The sequence below is a fragment of the Sardina pilchardus genome, chromosome 4, assembly GCF_963854185.1.
Source record: "Sardina pilchardus chromosome 4, fSarPil1.1, whole genome shotgun sequence".
NCBI lineage: Eukaryota > Metazoa > Chordata > Actinopteri > Clupeiformes > Clupeidae > Sardina > Sardina pilchardus.
This window is the reverse complement of record NC_084997.1, coordinates 5130097-5146594: the sequence shown is the minus strand read 5'-3', so window position 1 is coordinate 5146594 and position 16498 is coordinate 5130097. Positions and strand designations below refer to the sequence as shown.

Genomic DNA, 16498 nt, shown 5'->3' with positions numbered 1-16498 from the left:
TCCCTGTTTGTTCTCCAGTTCTGCGTGGAGTATGTCATAGTGAGGGAGGTTGCTCATAGAGGTGTAAAAGTCCTAGCCTAGGCCTGTCCGCTTACTAGCTCAGCTCATTCTCATCTCACTGAGATACTAATGAGGTGAGGGAGTTGTGAAACCTATACAAGTCTGGCTTCACAAAGTTAACAGACTGCCAATTATTTGTTTCAACCATTCATTAGAAAGCTTATTCTAATCAGCACAACTCCTCAGCCATGTATATCAGCTAATGTCTGAACTCACCCATGTTAAATGAACCAGTACATGGTAGGACTCACAGCTCTGGTTGTTAGATGATGTATTTGTCATTAATGTACTCTAATGAGGAGAATAGCAGAAATAACCACCACATTAAATACTTTAGGAAATGAACTGAAGTTGTAAGCAATTGTTTGTTGCTGTGCACATTGTGTGTATTAATTGATATTATTAAGGTTAAGGTGTGTATTGAACAGTATGCCATTAGATGCTGATGCTGAGCAACACATAAACTATAAACTAAGAGGAAGACTTCAAAGTAGACATTCAACTGGATAGTAACTTCAAAGCTGTGATCATAGTATACAGTATTCATATATGAAATATGATAACCTATGGGTCAACCCTATACATATAAAAAACAAACAATACTGAGAATAGCCATTTCTCTTCTTAAACTCGGTCTGCAGTGTCCTACCAGCGGGACATTTACCCCTCCCCCACCACCCCCCAACATTTAAAATCATTTTTACATCAGATTGTTATGTAGCATCGTCATATTATACATCTATTACACATTTGAAAGCTTGTACTCTTGGGAATCAATGCATTTCATTTAAAATATGTGTAGTGCTATACATTGTCAGATTAATCTAACTGTGTCTCAATTACATTTAATCAAAAATGTCCTCCATCACCTTTGGTGCTTCCCTAACTTCTAGCTGCAGTGTATATCCCTAACAATAAGTAAATGCAGCATGTTAGATTTTGAAATATTCACAGGAATCCATAGCAATGGAATAATTATGTTATTTTATCCAATATTAGTTGAAGATGTATAGTCCATCTTATACACACCAGTTGAATTGAAATAGAAATGGTAAAGATTCATATTTTTGTGCAATGATTCCATATTTAGTGTAGGCATTCCATATCAGAAACCCTGAAGTACAATCCAAATGTAAGCATGAAACTTCAGTGATACTTTTCAATCAAAAGTAACCAAAAGTCACATGGGGAGTTTCCATAGGGTATTTTACAAAATGCATGAGCATACCTTGGCAAAAAATGGTCTAAACTTTAAAGTACTCATATTTTCATTCTATATTGATCTATTTTGCCCACAGCTTCACAAGACATGGTGCTAGGAGTCGGTCGTGTTTCTAAGTCATATCAAGTACACTGTGTCAGTACATCACACAGTTCTTCACAGCATTGAGAACCAATGAGTTAAATGACCATAAAAACCATTGCATTTCAAACAATTGATTTGTTTTCCATGTGTTTTTTTATTTTTATTTATTGTCATAATCATATGAGCATTTGTAATCGGTATCATATCAACAAGAGAAAAACAGCAAACATCTACATGACTTTTAAATACATTTACAGTTGCTGTGGGGGAGGAGGTGGGTTGGAGATGGGGAAGGGCAAGGCTTGGGGTGCAGAGAAACACAGAAGCTAACAAACATCAGGGGATCCGGAGGGGTTGGGATACCACAAATAACGACAGAGAGAGAGAGAGGGAGAGAGAGAGAGAGAGAGAGAGAGAGAGAGAGAGAGAGAGAAATAAAAATATTTATACTGGAGCACTTTATGAAACAATTACAAGAGATGGTTGAGTTTCTGTTTTTTATGTATGCTTTTTGAAATGTCGCTTTTTCGTATTTTTTCATACTTTTTGTCCCTTTTTAGTTTATCCAGCACATAAAAAAAACGTATAGCATCCAAATGCGACATGGCAAAACACAGGGTCTGTAACACAACACCAGTGCCCAGAGTAGCTGCACCCTACACCCAAGTCAATCCGTTTAAATAATGACCACAGCTCCATCAGAGGAAAGGTTACCCCGACCACCGCCGGCCCATAGGGTCCGTTCTCAGCTGACCCCAGACCTACATTCTGAGAAGTGTGTCAAGGATGCCCACTAACCCCTGTGATGTTGAGCTGACGTACTTCAGGGTGTGTAAGGTATCCCTGGACCTCTTAAAGGTCACTCAGCGAGGCGGGGTGTGTGACGGCACCGGGTCAAACAGTGCATGAGAGAATAACATAGCTCTATGTTCACATACAGTGATGCTTACAGCCAGATTCAGAGCCTTGTCTGGAGAGAGACAGAGAGAGAAAGAGAGACCCTTGGACAACCATTGCAGTTGACTGAGGCAATTGACAAGCATAACATTGCCACTAATCTACAAAATATGTGAAATGCTCAAATGCTCATTTTAATCCAATGATTGAGGGAATAACCTACTAAAATTCTTTGAAAATACAAAATAGCCTCCTTTTTGAACGAGAATTGATACATGCTCATCATACCATAATCTCATCTCTCTTTTTTGCAGTGATGCAATTTTACAGGTATAGGTGACATTTTGAGTGATTGCTTATTTTTAAAATCGATTGAAATTGCTAATGAGGAGCTGGTATATTTATACACATGTTTTATAGCTATAGTTTATATCATACTGGAGAGGTTTGATGAGCATGACTTGCTGCTGGGGTGTGTGTTTCAAGTCCATGCACTGACCAAGCAGAAGAATGCAAGCTGCATGGAATGGCCGCATCACTTCCTGCCTGTTGTAGAAAAGGCTGTTCTGAAGCTGACCAGAGGCCAGCCAATCCCGTTCCTGATCCTACTTGAACTACTTTGTGCAAACAGCTGCAGCTGATCTGGGACCAGAGCTTCAGGCCACTATCTGTACACACCATTAAAAAAGTCAAACCGAAAAGGAGTCAAACAGGAAAAAGCACTGGCACTTTCTAATCTACCTTGGAAATTGAACGAAAATTAAAATAGACAAAACTGTACGGTGTCTGTGTTTTTTTTTTCCTTCTTCGTCTTCTTCTTCTTCTTCCACTTGTTTCCATTTTGTATTTTGTTTCATTAAATAGAGTCACTACAGTCCCAGTAGGTGGATGTGCGCTGTGCAGGAGGGGGTGAACTGGAGGACGGAGGGGCGTTGGGAGTGGCGCTCCTGGCTAGATGAGGCTGTGAGGCTGAGGGGAGAGAAGAGAGCGCTGCTGAGAAGGGTCAAGTAGAACCATAAGTGAAGGGGGGAGGGCCGCAGTGTCTGCCCACTGGATGGGGAGCACGGAGTGGGGGGGGGGGGAGGGCAGAGAGGTCGCTGGGCCGGGCGCTCACAGACCCTGCTTGGCCAGGGCAGCGGTGACGTCCTCGGCCAGCGTGGCGAGCTGTGGGGACTCCAACAGGTTGATGCTGCCCGAGGACGACATGTGGCTGTGGCGATGGGGGGAGGTCCCGTCAGGAGACTGGGTCACAATATCCGCTCCGTGGTCCGTGCGCGCCTTTGCGGAGTCGCGGAATGTGAGCCGGTGGCTCTCGATCTGACGGGGAAAGGGACAGCCAACCGGGGAGATCAGGCATGCATGTGAAAGTTTACCCGGTGCAGAGAGAGTAGGGTGCCATGCTTTTAATAGGCACGTCATTAAAAAGGGATTCTGACACAGTGCCACACGAGATTGACAACATCTTGTGATCGCTAAGCAGTCTCTTGACGTCAACTGGCGTCTCCACACAGAAACATGACTAAGGTCACTTACATCTCCACATGATCTTACTACTTTGTTATTTTGATTTTTTTTTGGAAGTGTACAGAGCTGGGCCTACCTTGAAGCTGAGGCCGTCATGCCACCATGACCTCAACAACCTACACCTGTCTGCCCCCTAGAGCCCCCGCCAAGCCAAGTTACCCACCATTATATGTCCTCCTCCGGCCACATGCTGGGCATTATCAAGGGAGCCCACCTTAGCGTGGGCTTTGTCTTTGAAGTCCAGCTTCACATTCTCAATGCGCACATTCCCACCTCCTAGGGGGCAGCAGAGGGCATGGAGCATTGAGGGAGAGAAAGTGAAAGAGGGAGAGAGAAAGAGAGAGAGAGAGAGAGACAGAAATCAGTTCTTATGTCTTCACACAACACATATCCTTACTGTAACTTCTGTAACTATCATTCTCAACTCTATATTGACTTGGCCAAACGTGTCTGTTAAAAAAGATAGACAGTACATAGATATTTTTACATCATTTAAATATTAACATTGTTTACTGCTTCTTTGCAAAATAAATCCTGCTGATATCATCATACTAGTCTGGTGAATGTGAAAGTGTGAATTTAACAATAATCATGCACTAATGTGTCCTCCTACACTTGCACACCATTCATATAAAACAAATCACTGCAGAGGCAGTAACACCATGTGTCCAGCAGATGGCGCTGCAGAACTGTAGACACCAGGAGCTGACACATGATGGTCCAGCAGCAGGACCTCTGCCATGATGCTGTGTTGAGACAAACGGGCTTCCTACCTGGCCGGTGGCGAATGTTGTCCAGTGAACCACACTTGGAAGTCACGTGACTTAAGTCCAGTTTCTTGGACTGGATGTGGATCTGTGAAGGATACACTTAGAGCGTGAGAGAGAACTCACAAACTAACAATCACCATGGCAATGGGAACACACATCTCTTCTACAGGAAGGAGGAAGGTCAAGCTCAGGGGCTCTAAATACAGGAGTGAAGAGGACATGTCTGTGGACCTGCATGTGCACGCACCAATGCCATTCAAAAGAAGAGCAGTTTGTGTGGAAATATGCAATTAGCCCTCGGGAAACACCTCCATACAACTATTACGTCTAATTGTTGATGCAGCTCCACATTAACAGCTCCCAGATGATAAGCATGGAAGTCTTAGTATGCTGCTTTATGTCATGACAACGATCGAAGCTCGGGGAATTCGGAAAAGATAATAATTTGACCGTGAAACCTGCGAAGAGAAGGGATTTTACAGAGGACATAAAGCCACAAGCAAAACAGGAAAATAATATGATGTAATTATGACACGCCCTAGTTGTGTTGGACACAGACGTTATGAGATCAAATAAAGACATGCACGTCTTGGCGTGGAGGCGAAGCAAGCACAGCACCAGCAGGGTCATTCCACACTGCAATGCATGATACAGACATCAAAGGCCATGAGAGAGGGCATTAGCCTTAATGGGTGCACTCCAGCAGCAGCTCTGCAGGGTCCTCTCATCACAGAGGAATAACAAAGGGCCCGTTGGACACGCTGGTGAGCTAAACCATCTGCTCTACTGTGGCCCAGGTAGAGTCTGTGGCCCTGCTAAAGGGGAGATTAGGGCTGTGCAGAGGGGAGGTGTCGGGGTGAAAGACTGGGGAAAGCGCAGGTGAGCTTCTTCGCCTCCGGACGCACGCGATCACATCACCTCCTCCCAGTAATGACTGTGATTTTCAGAGGGTGGGGAGGAGAGAGGAGTGCACAGAGGGAAAACACCGGGCTGGGATCTGTTCCTCCCCCCAGGGGACACAACGCCCAGTCGGGCCAGACAAAGGTGCACTGGGAGTGGGGAGTGTGTTCAGGTGAGGGGCCTGGCGCTGAGACACAGCGCTTCTGTGGAGGGGATACATCATGAGCCCTTTTAGCTCTGCTTCACTCAGACTCGTGTGCAGGGTGAGGGGGTGGTGGGGGGTGGGTGAGTGAGTGAGTGAGTGTGGGAGTGTGGGAGAGAGGAGAGGAGAGGAGAGAGGAAACAAGGACACAAGGAGATTGAGAGGACGAGTTGTGAACTCACGTTCCCGCCGCCTGCCGCATGCTGCACTTTGTCCAGGGAGCCACACTTTGACCTGACGTGGCTAAAGTCCAGTTTTACGCTAGGAATGAACACCTGTGTGGTGGGAAGAGGGGGAAATTGGGGGTGGGAGGGTTGGGATGTGACATGGTTGCTTACATGGAGATTCTCTTCAAAATGTCTCAGAGGGTCTAGACTAAAGTGTAATTTCTTTTTGTTCATTTTTGCTCTTTTCATTCAAACTACACAGCAAGTGTTTATGTGTGTGTGTGTGTGTGTGTGTGTGTGTGTGTGTGTGTGTGTGTGTGTGTGTGTGATGATTTGTGAGTATGTGTCTGGAGATGCTTGTGTGTAGTCCCGTCTCTTCTCTCCTGTACTATGTAAACATGTGTGTGGAGCCGCCGGGCGTCTGAGTGGACCTGTACTGGGAGCCCGTGGGGCTTGCTGAGCTACGCCTCAATAGCAGAAACATGACAGGAAATGGAGCACATGGATGTGTGGATGTTTCGGTTATTTGACTTGAACAGATGGCCCATTGTGAGATCCTAAATGCATGTAACAGGCTATGGGCCCCAAGGTGCTGTTAAAGAGACAAAGCAGGTTTGATTGACACTCACGCACAAGTCAGCAGAAACAAGGGCTTGGAACAAAAGAAAACAATCAAGCAGCTTTCAACAGGTCTTTTGGCTTCAGGCATGCAGTCAGAAACAGCATGAGAAAGGACAGAGAGTGTAAATGTATGCACAATGAAAGGAGTGTATGTGTGTGTGTGTGTGTGTGTGTGTGTGTGTGTAGCCGTTAACTGACTGAACGCCGCCTCATCCGCGGCTAGGTTTAACCGGCCATTCCCCGGCTAGGTCAGTGAGGACAAGAGGCGCGATATTCCAAAGCCGCCTCGGTGTAGGCGTAAACATGTAAGAACTGGGTGTGAAGTTGAACAGTGACGTACAACAACATAGGCGTCGAAGTCTCGTGACACTACTGTCATTCTCAAAACAGCGGTGCAGCTCTCTGTCAAGTTCTCTGCTCCTCCGTTTGATATTATTTCTAGATCTTCTGACTAAGTTTACTCTACTTATCCAAACTGACGACATCACCACTGTCACTAGATATAAAGCAAACATTGATTTTCACTCGGTGCTATTCACTGACCGTAAAAAAGTGTCATTAGTAGCCTATGCAGTATGCACCTGTTCTATACTGGTATGCACTGTTGTTTGTGGCTAGCTAGACTTGCTAGCTCGATGTGACACAATATTGTAGCGCGGCTCGGATATGCTTGCGTTACGTTCATGCAAGGGGGAAATGTAGCCTACGGCTAAGATGGTTATAAGCATCCTGTTGTCATAAGATAGTTGACGGTTACGCATTATATAGGTGTACTAGACTAGTCAGCTGATGTGTTGTGGGATAAGGGGTTTATGTTACGGGATGCCACCCATGTTGTGGGATATAGCCACGGGGATCTTAAACAGGCCACTTCCATGTAATGTCATTCCTCATATTCATCTGGTAATAAACATTTCCTAACAGAGTAATTCTTGCCTCGTCACAATATCAACTCTCCACTCATTCCGCTTGGACTATGCATACCTTTCACTGCCTCACGTCTGCCAGGTTCCAAACTGTCTTCCTAACAGCAGTTACAATTGATTTTGTGATAACAACAAAACAGCTCTGCAAAGTTTAAACCAACGATGCTAATTAGCGATTAGCCATTTAAAATGCAGAGCCTACCCTCATAAGGAGACCTCTCCAATTCAGAAAAATGCATTAAACTAAAATTGGACAACGTTGTTATGTTTCTTAAACCTTAGGGTGGGTATGATATAGGCCTAGCCTACATGCTTTAACGAAATACGTTGTCAATGGTTATTTGAGCAAGCTAGCCAAGGTCTAGCTAATTTATCCTGGCTGTAGATAAAGCAGGATAGGCTATGTTTTCCCAATATGTTAGCAATTAATAAATAAATGCTGAGATGTTTGGCGATTTAATTGACATTTGAAAGAACAGTGTGCTAGATGGACCACAAGGACCAGTATTAATATGTGAACAGTATGATGATGATCTGACAGCTCTGCTCAGCATACAGTCAGTAGGCCTAGCTGTTTGCTGATTTTAAGTCTTTCAGCAGTGTGTGCACAACTCTCGTTGTTGACAGCTCCGCCCATGTCTCAGCTACCCGCCGCATAGCCGGCTCGCGTGCTCACTGCAGTCGCCCCGGGAATATGTGTACCCTCAGGGGAGGACAATTGGCAGCGTAAATCACCTCGGCGATTAGCCGGCTATCAGTGAGTACAATCGGGACTAGCCGGCTAAAAGCCCGTGCATCGCCGGCTATCTGTGCAGTCAGTAAACGGCTTGTGTGTGTGTGTGTGTGTGTGTGTGTGTGTGTGTGTGTGTGTGTGAGTGTGTGTGTGTGTGTGCGTGTACGTGTTTGTGTGTGTGTACAAACTGTACATATGCAATTTGCACTAATGTGCATACATCTGTAGATTAAGTGGATTGGGTCCACATCATGAATAGCAAAGTAAGTCAAAAAGATTCACTCACACTGTTCCATCACAAGAAGAAATAGTTCACACATAAAACAATAAACATAAAAAGTGAAACCATTCAGTTGCTTCGCCTGAATCTGATGAATACACAGGTGCTGATGTCTTCACTGTGATAATATATACACTACATACATGTGTATATATCACTTCCAGATGGACAACAAGAAGGGACTTCGGTTTTGAATACCAAGTGTTCACACTGTCATAGGCATCTGTGAATTCTAGAGGAGGCTCAATGCAAACACACTTTTGTGTTCGACAAAGTGGTGCTCAAATTTGTCTGGGCTGATTTTCAAATCTTTGCTCATATTTGAATGGGTCTCATTGGTTCTGAGTTTTCCTCGGAGGCCAACTGAAATGATCGAGCTCCATCGCTTTTGTCGAAGGACCAGGTCATGCATTGTTCAGAGGGTGTGCAGGACTGGGACAGAGGAAGGGCAGGATGGGGGTGGCCCTTCAGGACCTCAACTACAGGATCGGGGGTGTGGGGGGGTTGGGGGTGTGAGGGAAGGGGGGGTGGGGTGGTAGGTCAAAGTAGGGAATGTGCCACTGGTCACAGGGGAGGGGGGGAGACAGGGAAAGGGAGAGATGGAGCGGTACATACATTGCCTCCACGGGGAGAATGCTTCAGATTATCCTTGGATCCGCACTTTGACTGTACGTGACTGAAGTCCAGCTTCTTGTTTAAAATCTGAATCTAGAAAAATACAGAGATAATGTGGCTCTGTTTAAATGATGAGGTAAGACAGGAGGTGTGTCTGCGCGCGCACACACACACACGCACGCACAAGCACACAAGCACACGTGGCACTTAATGTACGTCAATGCAGATTAGCACTCTCACGAGGGGGCGAGACAACGACATAGCGTGACTGCACAGGAGGACACGGACGACGACACACACACACACACACACACACAGACAGACACACACATGGTTGCTTGTGAACAGATCCATGCCTATGCAGGCAATGGACGAATGGATTTGTTGGAACAACAGTAGAAGTGTACTGCTATATGAGGGCCATAGGCTAGCATAGGGGGCTCAAGATGGAGCCACGACTGACAGATCTGTTCCAGCAGCAGAGAGAAGGACACTACAGGGGTCAGGGCCTCGAGGAGCCACAAACAGGACCGCTACGGACAGACCTACTGCCTAGTCTAGCCATTACCAGCTAAATGGAAGTGAGTGTGAGTGTGTGTGTGTGTGTGTGTGTGTGTGTGTGTGTGTGTGTGTATGTGTGTGTTTTCATATGTGCTTTGGTTTAAGGTTAAGTTTGTGTGTAACATGTTAACTTCAGCCAGTAAGTCTCTGTGGTTAACAAGTGTGTACTGTATGTATTGTGTGTGTGTGTGTGTGTGTGTGTGTGTGTGTGTGTGTGTGTGTGTGTGTGTGTGTGTGTGTGTGTGTGTGTGTGTGTGTGTGTATCAGCAGTATATGTGTGTGTAAAGGGGTCCAGGGGAGCAGGAGGGCGGTGAAGGGGGATTCCCAGTGAGGTATACCAGAGGGTCAGCGGCCAGTATGGGGGGCCAGGTCACTGAGTGAGCGGCAGACAAACACAGAGTGAGAGAGACCAGGCGCAGGACCGACGTCCAGATCCAGGAGCGGCCGCGCTGCTCTGTGTGCGTTTGGCCTCTGTGTTGCTAGAAAGCAAACACACAACGGATGGACAGGTCAGTCATGGGGAGCAGGGGCTGGCTGGAGGTGTTGGGGCTGGGTGGGGCTGGGCGGGGTGGACCGTACGAGGCGGACTGCCAGGACAAGGGTCTGTTGCAGGGCAGGGCTGGAGTGGACAGGGCAGGGGAGAGAGGGACGGAGCTAAAACAGGCTGGGCATCTACAGGCGGCGGCTCCATAAACCATGACCCCCATGTGTAGCTCAGCTGCAGCTTATAATAACGCGGCTGGGATGGAAACGGAGCCTGGAGAACCGCAGTATTTAGAGGTGTCCTGACGCCTAACTGGGATATAATCAGGTTAGAGAACTTGAGCGTCTCAATATGAGTGAAAAAATGTCTGAGTTCTCCTTGAGGAGCTTAAAGGCTGCTTTTTCAGGCTCTAAAAACTGTGCTTAGTATTCCACAAGAGGGATATTGTTAGGTAAACCAGCAGGCTGTAATTCGTGCGGTGATGGTGGGTCCCTGAACATTGTCCTGTAAAAATAAGCAGCGAAGCTAATCGTATCCTTCTGGTCCTCCATGTAAAAAAAAAAAAAATTACAATGACCACTTTATGTCAGAAGCCTTTATGTGCCTGCTGTTGTCGAGCTGCAGATTTCACATGCGACCGCTAATTTCACATGTGCAGTGTGGGCAAAGCCTGCCTAAATTACAAGTGCCACATGTGATTACCTTTCTATGCTTGGCATGTTTGCCTGTTACGGTTACAAAAGGCATTTTTGGTCACAATGATTGTTGTTGCCAGGAGGCTAGATTTACATAGCCTACCTCCACATACAGGGCTTGGCATAGAACTGGAACTTGGATGCATAGTTGAGACTTTGAGCAGAGAGCGAGGGGCCTTGAGAGGTATGCACTGGGATTCTGGGCATCTGCCAGGACAACGGCCTTGTGGTTCAGATGTGGTTGTCATGTGAATGAGGAGTTCAGGCTCTTTCTCTCTCTTTCTCTCTCTCTCTCTCTCTCTCTCTCTCTCTCTCTGTGTCTCTTGAGATCGATCCCGGCACAGAATGCAGCGCTCGCGCTCAGAACCACAGGAGAGTAGAGCTCTGATGGATGATGCATTGGAGTGATGCAGAAAGGCCGAGGAAAGAGGACTGGGAAATGGTGGATTGATGATGACACAGGACGACAGTATGGAGTAAGACGGCTGTCCACTCCAGGACTTGATAAAGACACGGCAGGATTTAGAATGTTTTTTTAGCGTTGTCAGCACAGGGTAGATTTAGCTCTGCTTGCACCCTTGTGCAGATGTAAAAGCCATTCTTGCAGCTGGCATTGCAAACCGCCAGCATTTCTGTTTGCATATAGGTTTCGGTAGTAAAAAAATGGAAATTGTCATGGAAATAGGTTGGTTTAGCTCATAGTACAATTATCTTGTTAAGAAAAGATGAGGCTCCGTAAACACTGGTGAGCAGATAAAGATAGTGGGCTGCGGAGGAAGATAAGTAAACAACACGCACAACCATTTCTCGTTTCTCAAAAGCTCGAATATAACTGCCCCACAAAAAGAACGGAAAACACCCTGCCTCTTCAGCAACGTCAAACTCTCCGAAGAGACGGACCAACAGAGTGAAGAGACGAGCACAATAGCGCTGAGGGAGCGAGGATGAGAAGGGGAGCAGGAGCTAGAGGCTGTGAGGAGATGGGAAGGCAGCGCCGGCGCTGATCATAAAACCTCAGAAAATCCGGCGCTTTCTCTGGGCTTTGATAGCTCAATCTAGAGGGGGGAGCTGCCGACCACCTAGCCCAGCTGAGTCACCGCGGATGCTGAAGCTTGGGCAAGAACAAAAGGAAGGCATGTCTCTTGTCTGCTGTTCCCGTGTCTCTTGGCTCTCTTTTCCTTCCACATCTCTCTCTGTAGTCCCTTTTATTCCTCCTCCACAGTTTATTTACCTCTACCGTCCTCCTTCCATCCACCTCACTGTCTCCTTTTTTTCTCCCTCCATCTTTCTGAAGCTGTTTATGTCTTCCTCTGTCCCTCCATCTCTCTCTTTCTCTCTATCTGATTTTCTAGCAGTCCCCAGTCACTATCAATCTCCCATTTTATCCATCCACAGATCTCTTCACTGAATGATTGGAATGTAAGAAGCACACTCTCATAGGGGCACCTTTAATCTCAGTTCTAAAAGAGGACGCACCTAATACGACTCTACAGGAGCAGGAGAGCACTGAGGCCTGACTAGAGTGCTGTACTGTACAGGGACACATAGACACAGAGACACTGCACTAACGCCCACGGACCTCATCTAACTGGAAAAGGCATCGCACCAATATGACAAAGTTGGAAGACCAAAAAACAAGCCAGCACTACTTCCCCAGTCAAGTCAAACAGCGGATGCGCAGCCGGCTCCAGACTCCACCAGAGGGCACATGAGGGCGATGGGTGCCCGTGCCCATCATGCGCCCAGCCAGTCACCCCTAACAGCCAGGCAACCAATGTCACTCTCAGTTAGGGCCCTCCCTTGGGAGCCTTCGCCAGGGAGACACTTGCAGTCATCCAGGGGTAAAACTGTCTTTGGGAAGAGGCGATGCACGCATGGCAGCCTTAGTTATGCAAGTCCCTTTCTTCCAGCCATTGAGAGAGGGGTGTTGGGGGGGAGGGGGCAGCCAGACTGCATCTGTCCTGAGTGGTGAACTCACTTCCCCTCTGCTCTCAGTCAGGACTCTCCTCTGGCCCAGACTGCCTCACTCCATGCGCTCTTCCCTCATGTACAGATAGCAGTGCTGCGAATAGCTGCTCTCTGCTGCTTATCGATAGCACAACTCGTCATGCTGCTTTATCGCCACTCTGGCCTAATATGACTTAATGACGTACCAAACGCAGAAAATACTCACTAAGAAATAGTCCTCTATGAAATGTACTGTACAGATCTCACCAGCTCAAGTCAAACGTTTCTCCTCTCAGTGTCACTCGTGGCTTGAAGACTAATCCTCCTCACCCCGACCTGTCCATCACCATTTCAGCACACAGACACAGCTGCCTGGCTCACTGCAGGCCATCCCGTCCACCGGCACGGCTTTGTTGTTTACAGTCTCTTGTTTGCTGAGGACAGCTCTTTCTGTGAGAGATCCCTCTCCCTGTACACTGCTGCACTCTGCCACGAATCAGACATAAACATGCCAGGCAAAAACATGCCTGTCTTCTGTCAGGTCATTACAGGAGGCTCGTAAGACCTGCTCTACCCAGATTCACTGCTGCCAAGAGCATAAAACTCTGATGATATAGCATTTACCAGTGAAGGGAAGAGATCTGTGATAGTCTCAAGGCATTTCCATGATGAATTAGCACCATTACAAGGAGAGAAACAAATCTCTGGGCCCTTATTTAAATGCCAGGCAAAGTGCAACGTCAACAAATAAGCAAAATGTCTTGTGCGTGAAGAAATAAAGCTGCCATGTGAGGTACTAATTGATCTGAGCCACAGATGTTTGTGCTGTGAAACTTGCTCATTTCCATTTACAAAATAGTTTGCCAGGCTATTAAATCTGCTTCATTTGTGTGGAACAGGCAAAGCAACTGCAGTGTCAAAACCACATCTGAGTCCAAGTGTCCGTGGGGACATGGGTTCAAATCCGACCTGCGGTCCTATCCCACCCCATCTCTCTGTCTCTCTGTCACTTCCTGTCACTCTTCACTGTCCTGTCTGAATAAAGGCAAATAGCAGCTTCACTTAACTATGCACTTTGCACGCCATATAAATTAGGGCCCTATGTGTTTGGGTATGCATGTGGGTATTTGTGAGCATGTGTGGGACAGAGAGAGAGAAAGAGTAAAGGTGTCTGAGTGTGCAGGACTGTTTCTCAAAGTTGAGGATCCTTGAAGATTCGTGCCTGGTAGAAGTGAGCCCTGCCGAGCCATACCCTTCAAAGACGAGGCAAGGCTTCTTCTTAGCCTTAGAACACACACAATGGAACAGACTAGTGGGTGTGCAGGGAGCTGCAGGTGTGCGTTATTGAACACCATGCTTCCTCCCATTGTTGAAGAACAAGGAATGCACCAATGTCATTCTGCCACGTCAATAAATTAAATTATACATTTGATTAATTTGCCAAAATAGACCACAGAGCAATAACCATTAAGCAAAACAGTAAAACGTGTACTATTTAGCCCACTATCACTTTAAATACCCTTCCTAAATTATGGTATAAGAGTTGTGAAAATGGCCTAAATGCATATTTCATTTTGGCTACGTGACAATAATACAATGTTTACATTTTAATACATAGTGAACTGCCTTGTTTAGTACAGATTTGAAATCCTCAATAAATTTGCGCACAGAATTGTGGGGGTTCCAAGCATGCAAAGGATATATATATATATGCATCCTCGGCAAAACGAAAAAAAAAAAAAAAAAAAAACATAAAAAAATGAAGGAACTCGGCCTTGGTAGAATTTGGTAGACTTTGATGGATGCTTGACATTGGAACAGTACTACGGTGGGACATGATGACATAGCATACTTCAAATAGCAGCCTTGAAGGATCCCACCTTGACTTTGAGAAACAGCCCATAGTGTATGTCTGTGTGTGTATGGCCTCTGTCTGACTGGTGACTGTGTGTGTTAGTTCCCAACAGAGAAAGCTGCATCATCCCCTCCCCTATTCATGGTGTAACAAGCCAGGAAACACTAAGTAGATGGAAGGACAGATCAACACCCACAGGTGTCAAACACAGTTAGCACAGCAGCGGACACGGGGAGGCTACAGAGAACAGGGGAGCTCCCCCATAATGAAGGGGATATTGGATGTAGCAGCACTGAACTAGTGACAGAGAGAGAGAGAAAGAGAGAGAAGGAGAGAGAGAGAGCGAGAGAGAGAGAGAGAAAGAGATGGAAGCTGATTTAGCATCTAAAGAGCAAGTGCTGCAGCAGAGAGAGCAGGCAGAGACAGAGGGCGGTGGGGACAGCGGAGCTTGGCTGCTGCTGCTGCTGCTGCTGCTGCGGTTTCTGCTGCTGGACTTACCTGCCCCCCCTTGGGCTGATACTTGATGTTTTCGATGGAGCCGATCTTGGACCTGATGTTCCTGAGGTCGGGCAGGGGCTGGTTGATGACGCGCAGCTGCTTGGGGGTGGTGGCGGGGGACTTGGGCGGCGTGCGGAGGATGGCCACCTTCTTCTCGCCCAGCAGGCTGAGGGACTTGGGCGTGCGGGGGGTGCCCGGGGTGCCCGGGGTGCGGCAGGAGTAGCTGGGCGGAGTGCCGGGGGTGATGGCCGTGGAGCCGGGCGTGCGCGGGGTGGACGTACCACTGCGGGCCGAGCGGGAGCGGGCCGACTCAGAGCGGCTCGTCTCCGTCCCTGTGGAGGACACTTTGGGTTCAGTCAGTCTATCATAGTGGTCAACTAGCGCATGGGGAAAACACTGGTAACTACTGTAGCTTTACACTTACACATACGCCTACACTTTGCTATGTATAAGGATGCCATCTTGAACAGTCTGTTGCCATAATGTATGTTCATCCATTTTTAGGTAAGATAGCAAAGTGGGAGAGGGAGTATTGGTAGGCTACTTTTATTACATTATCACTTTAGTCAACTAAGTCATACGTAACCTTTTATAGGGCCTAACCATGACCAGCATCTGGGGATTGCAAGTGCTTACTGTACACGTTACAGATGATGACATTAGAGCACAGCCACAACAATAGCTTTCAATTGCAGGAAATTGCACAGGTGTAAAAGAAATGCATTGCTCTGCCTCCTCAGCGCTCGCTGAGGCCCTCTGCAGGTGAGGGGGAGCAGGGCAGGAAGGACGGAGAGGAGAAGAGGAGCAACACTCACTACCAGCCACGCTGTGAGCCCTTCCCGTCCTATACTCGGATCTGAACTCAGCGCGGAACGCTACAGGGGAGCAGCAGGTGGAGAGCAGGAAAGAGGAGGAGGAGGAGCAGGAAGAAGAAGAGGAAGAGGATGAAGAGGAAGGAGATAATTGGAAGAGGAGAGACATTAGTGAAGTAGGAAGGGTAATTGCAGCAGCAATCATTCAAAATGATTGAAAAAACAGAAGAGGGTATTTCAGCAGCAGATTTGCATGTATTTCTTTGGATATGTGGATGAGTATGAAGTGTGTCTTGTATGCTTATAAGATCATTGGGGTGTGTGTGTGTGTGTGTGTGTGCGCGCGCGTGTGTGTGTGTGTGTGTGTGTGTGTGCGCGCGCGTGTGTATGTGTGTGTGTGTGTGTGTGCGTGTGCGTATATGAGTGTGTGTGCGTGTGTTTGTTTGGGTGTGTAACTTGTGTGTTTGTTTGTTTGGGTGAGTAGTAGCCTAAAGGGCCATTCACACCAAGAACGATAACTGTAACGACAACTACAGTATAAACAAATATCGCTCATTAATATGAAAGAGGACCTTCATACATAAATTATAACGATAACTTTACTTGTGCTTAAACGCCCTTACACCCTTTACTTGTGTCTGTTTG

The 16498-nt window shown here is 46.9% G+C and overlaps 1 protein-coding gene across 1 annotated transcript in view; it reads right to left on the bottom strand.

Moving 5' to 3' along the window:
• Positions 1-1500: 1500 nt before the first annotated feature.
• The window catches only part of map2 (microtubule-associated protein 2), a 58073-nt gene continuing 43075 nt past the window's right edge, over positions 1501-16498 (bottom strand). Inside the window, exons 13-19 of the mRNA XM_062533791.1 lie at positions 15857-15916; positions 15042-15373; positions 9002-9094; positions 5842-5934; positions 4561-4642; positions 3951-4063; positions 1501-3580 (exon numbers count right to left, since the gene is read on the bottom strand). Of these exons, the coding sequence (XP_062389775.1) occupies positions 3374-3580; positions 3951-4063; positions 4561-4642; positions 5842-5934; positions 9002-9094; positions 15042-15373; positions 15857-15916 (980 nt within the window). The 3' untranslated portion in view covers positions 1501-3373. The remainder of the gene's footprint in view (positions 3581-3950; positions 4064-4560; positions 4643-5841; positions 5935-9001; positions 9095-15041; positions 15374-15856; positions 15917-16498) is intronic.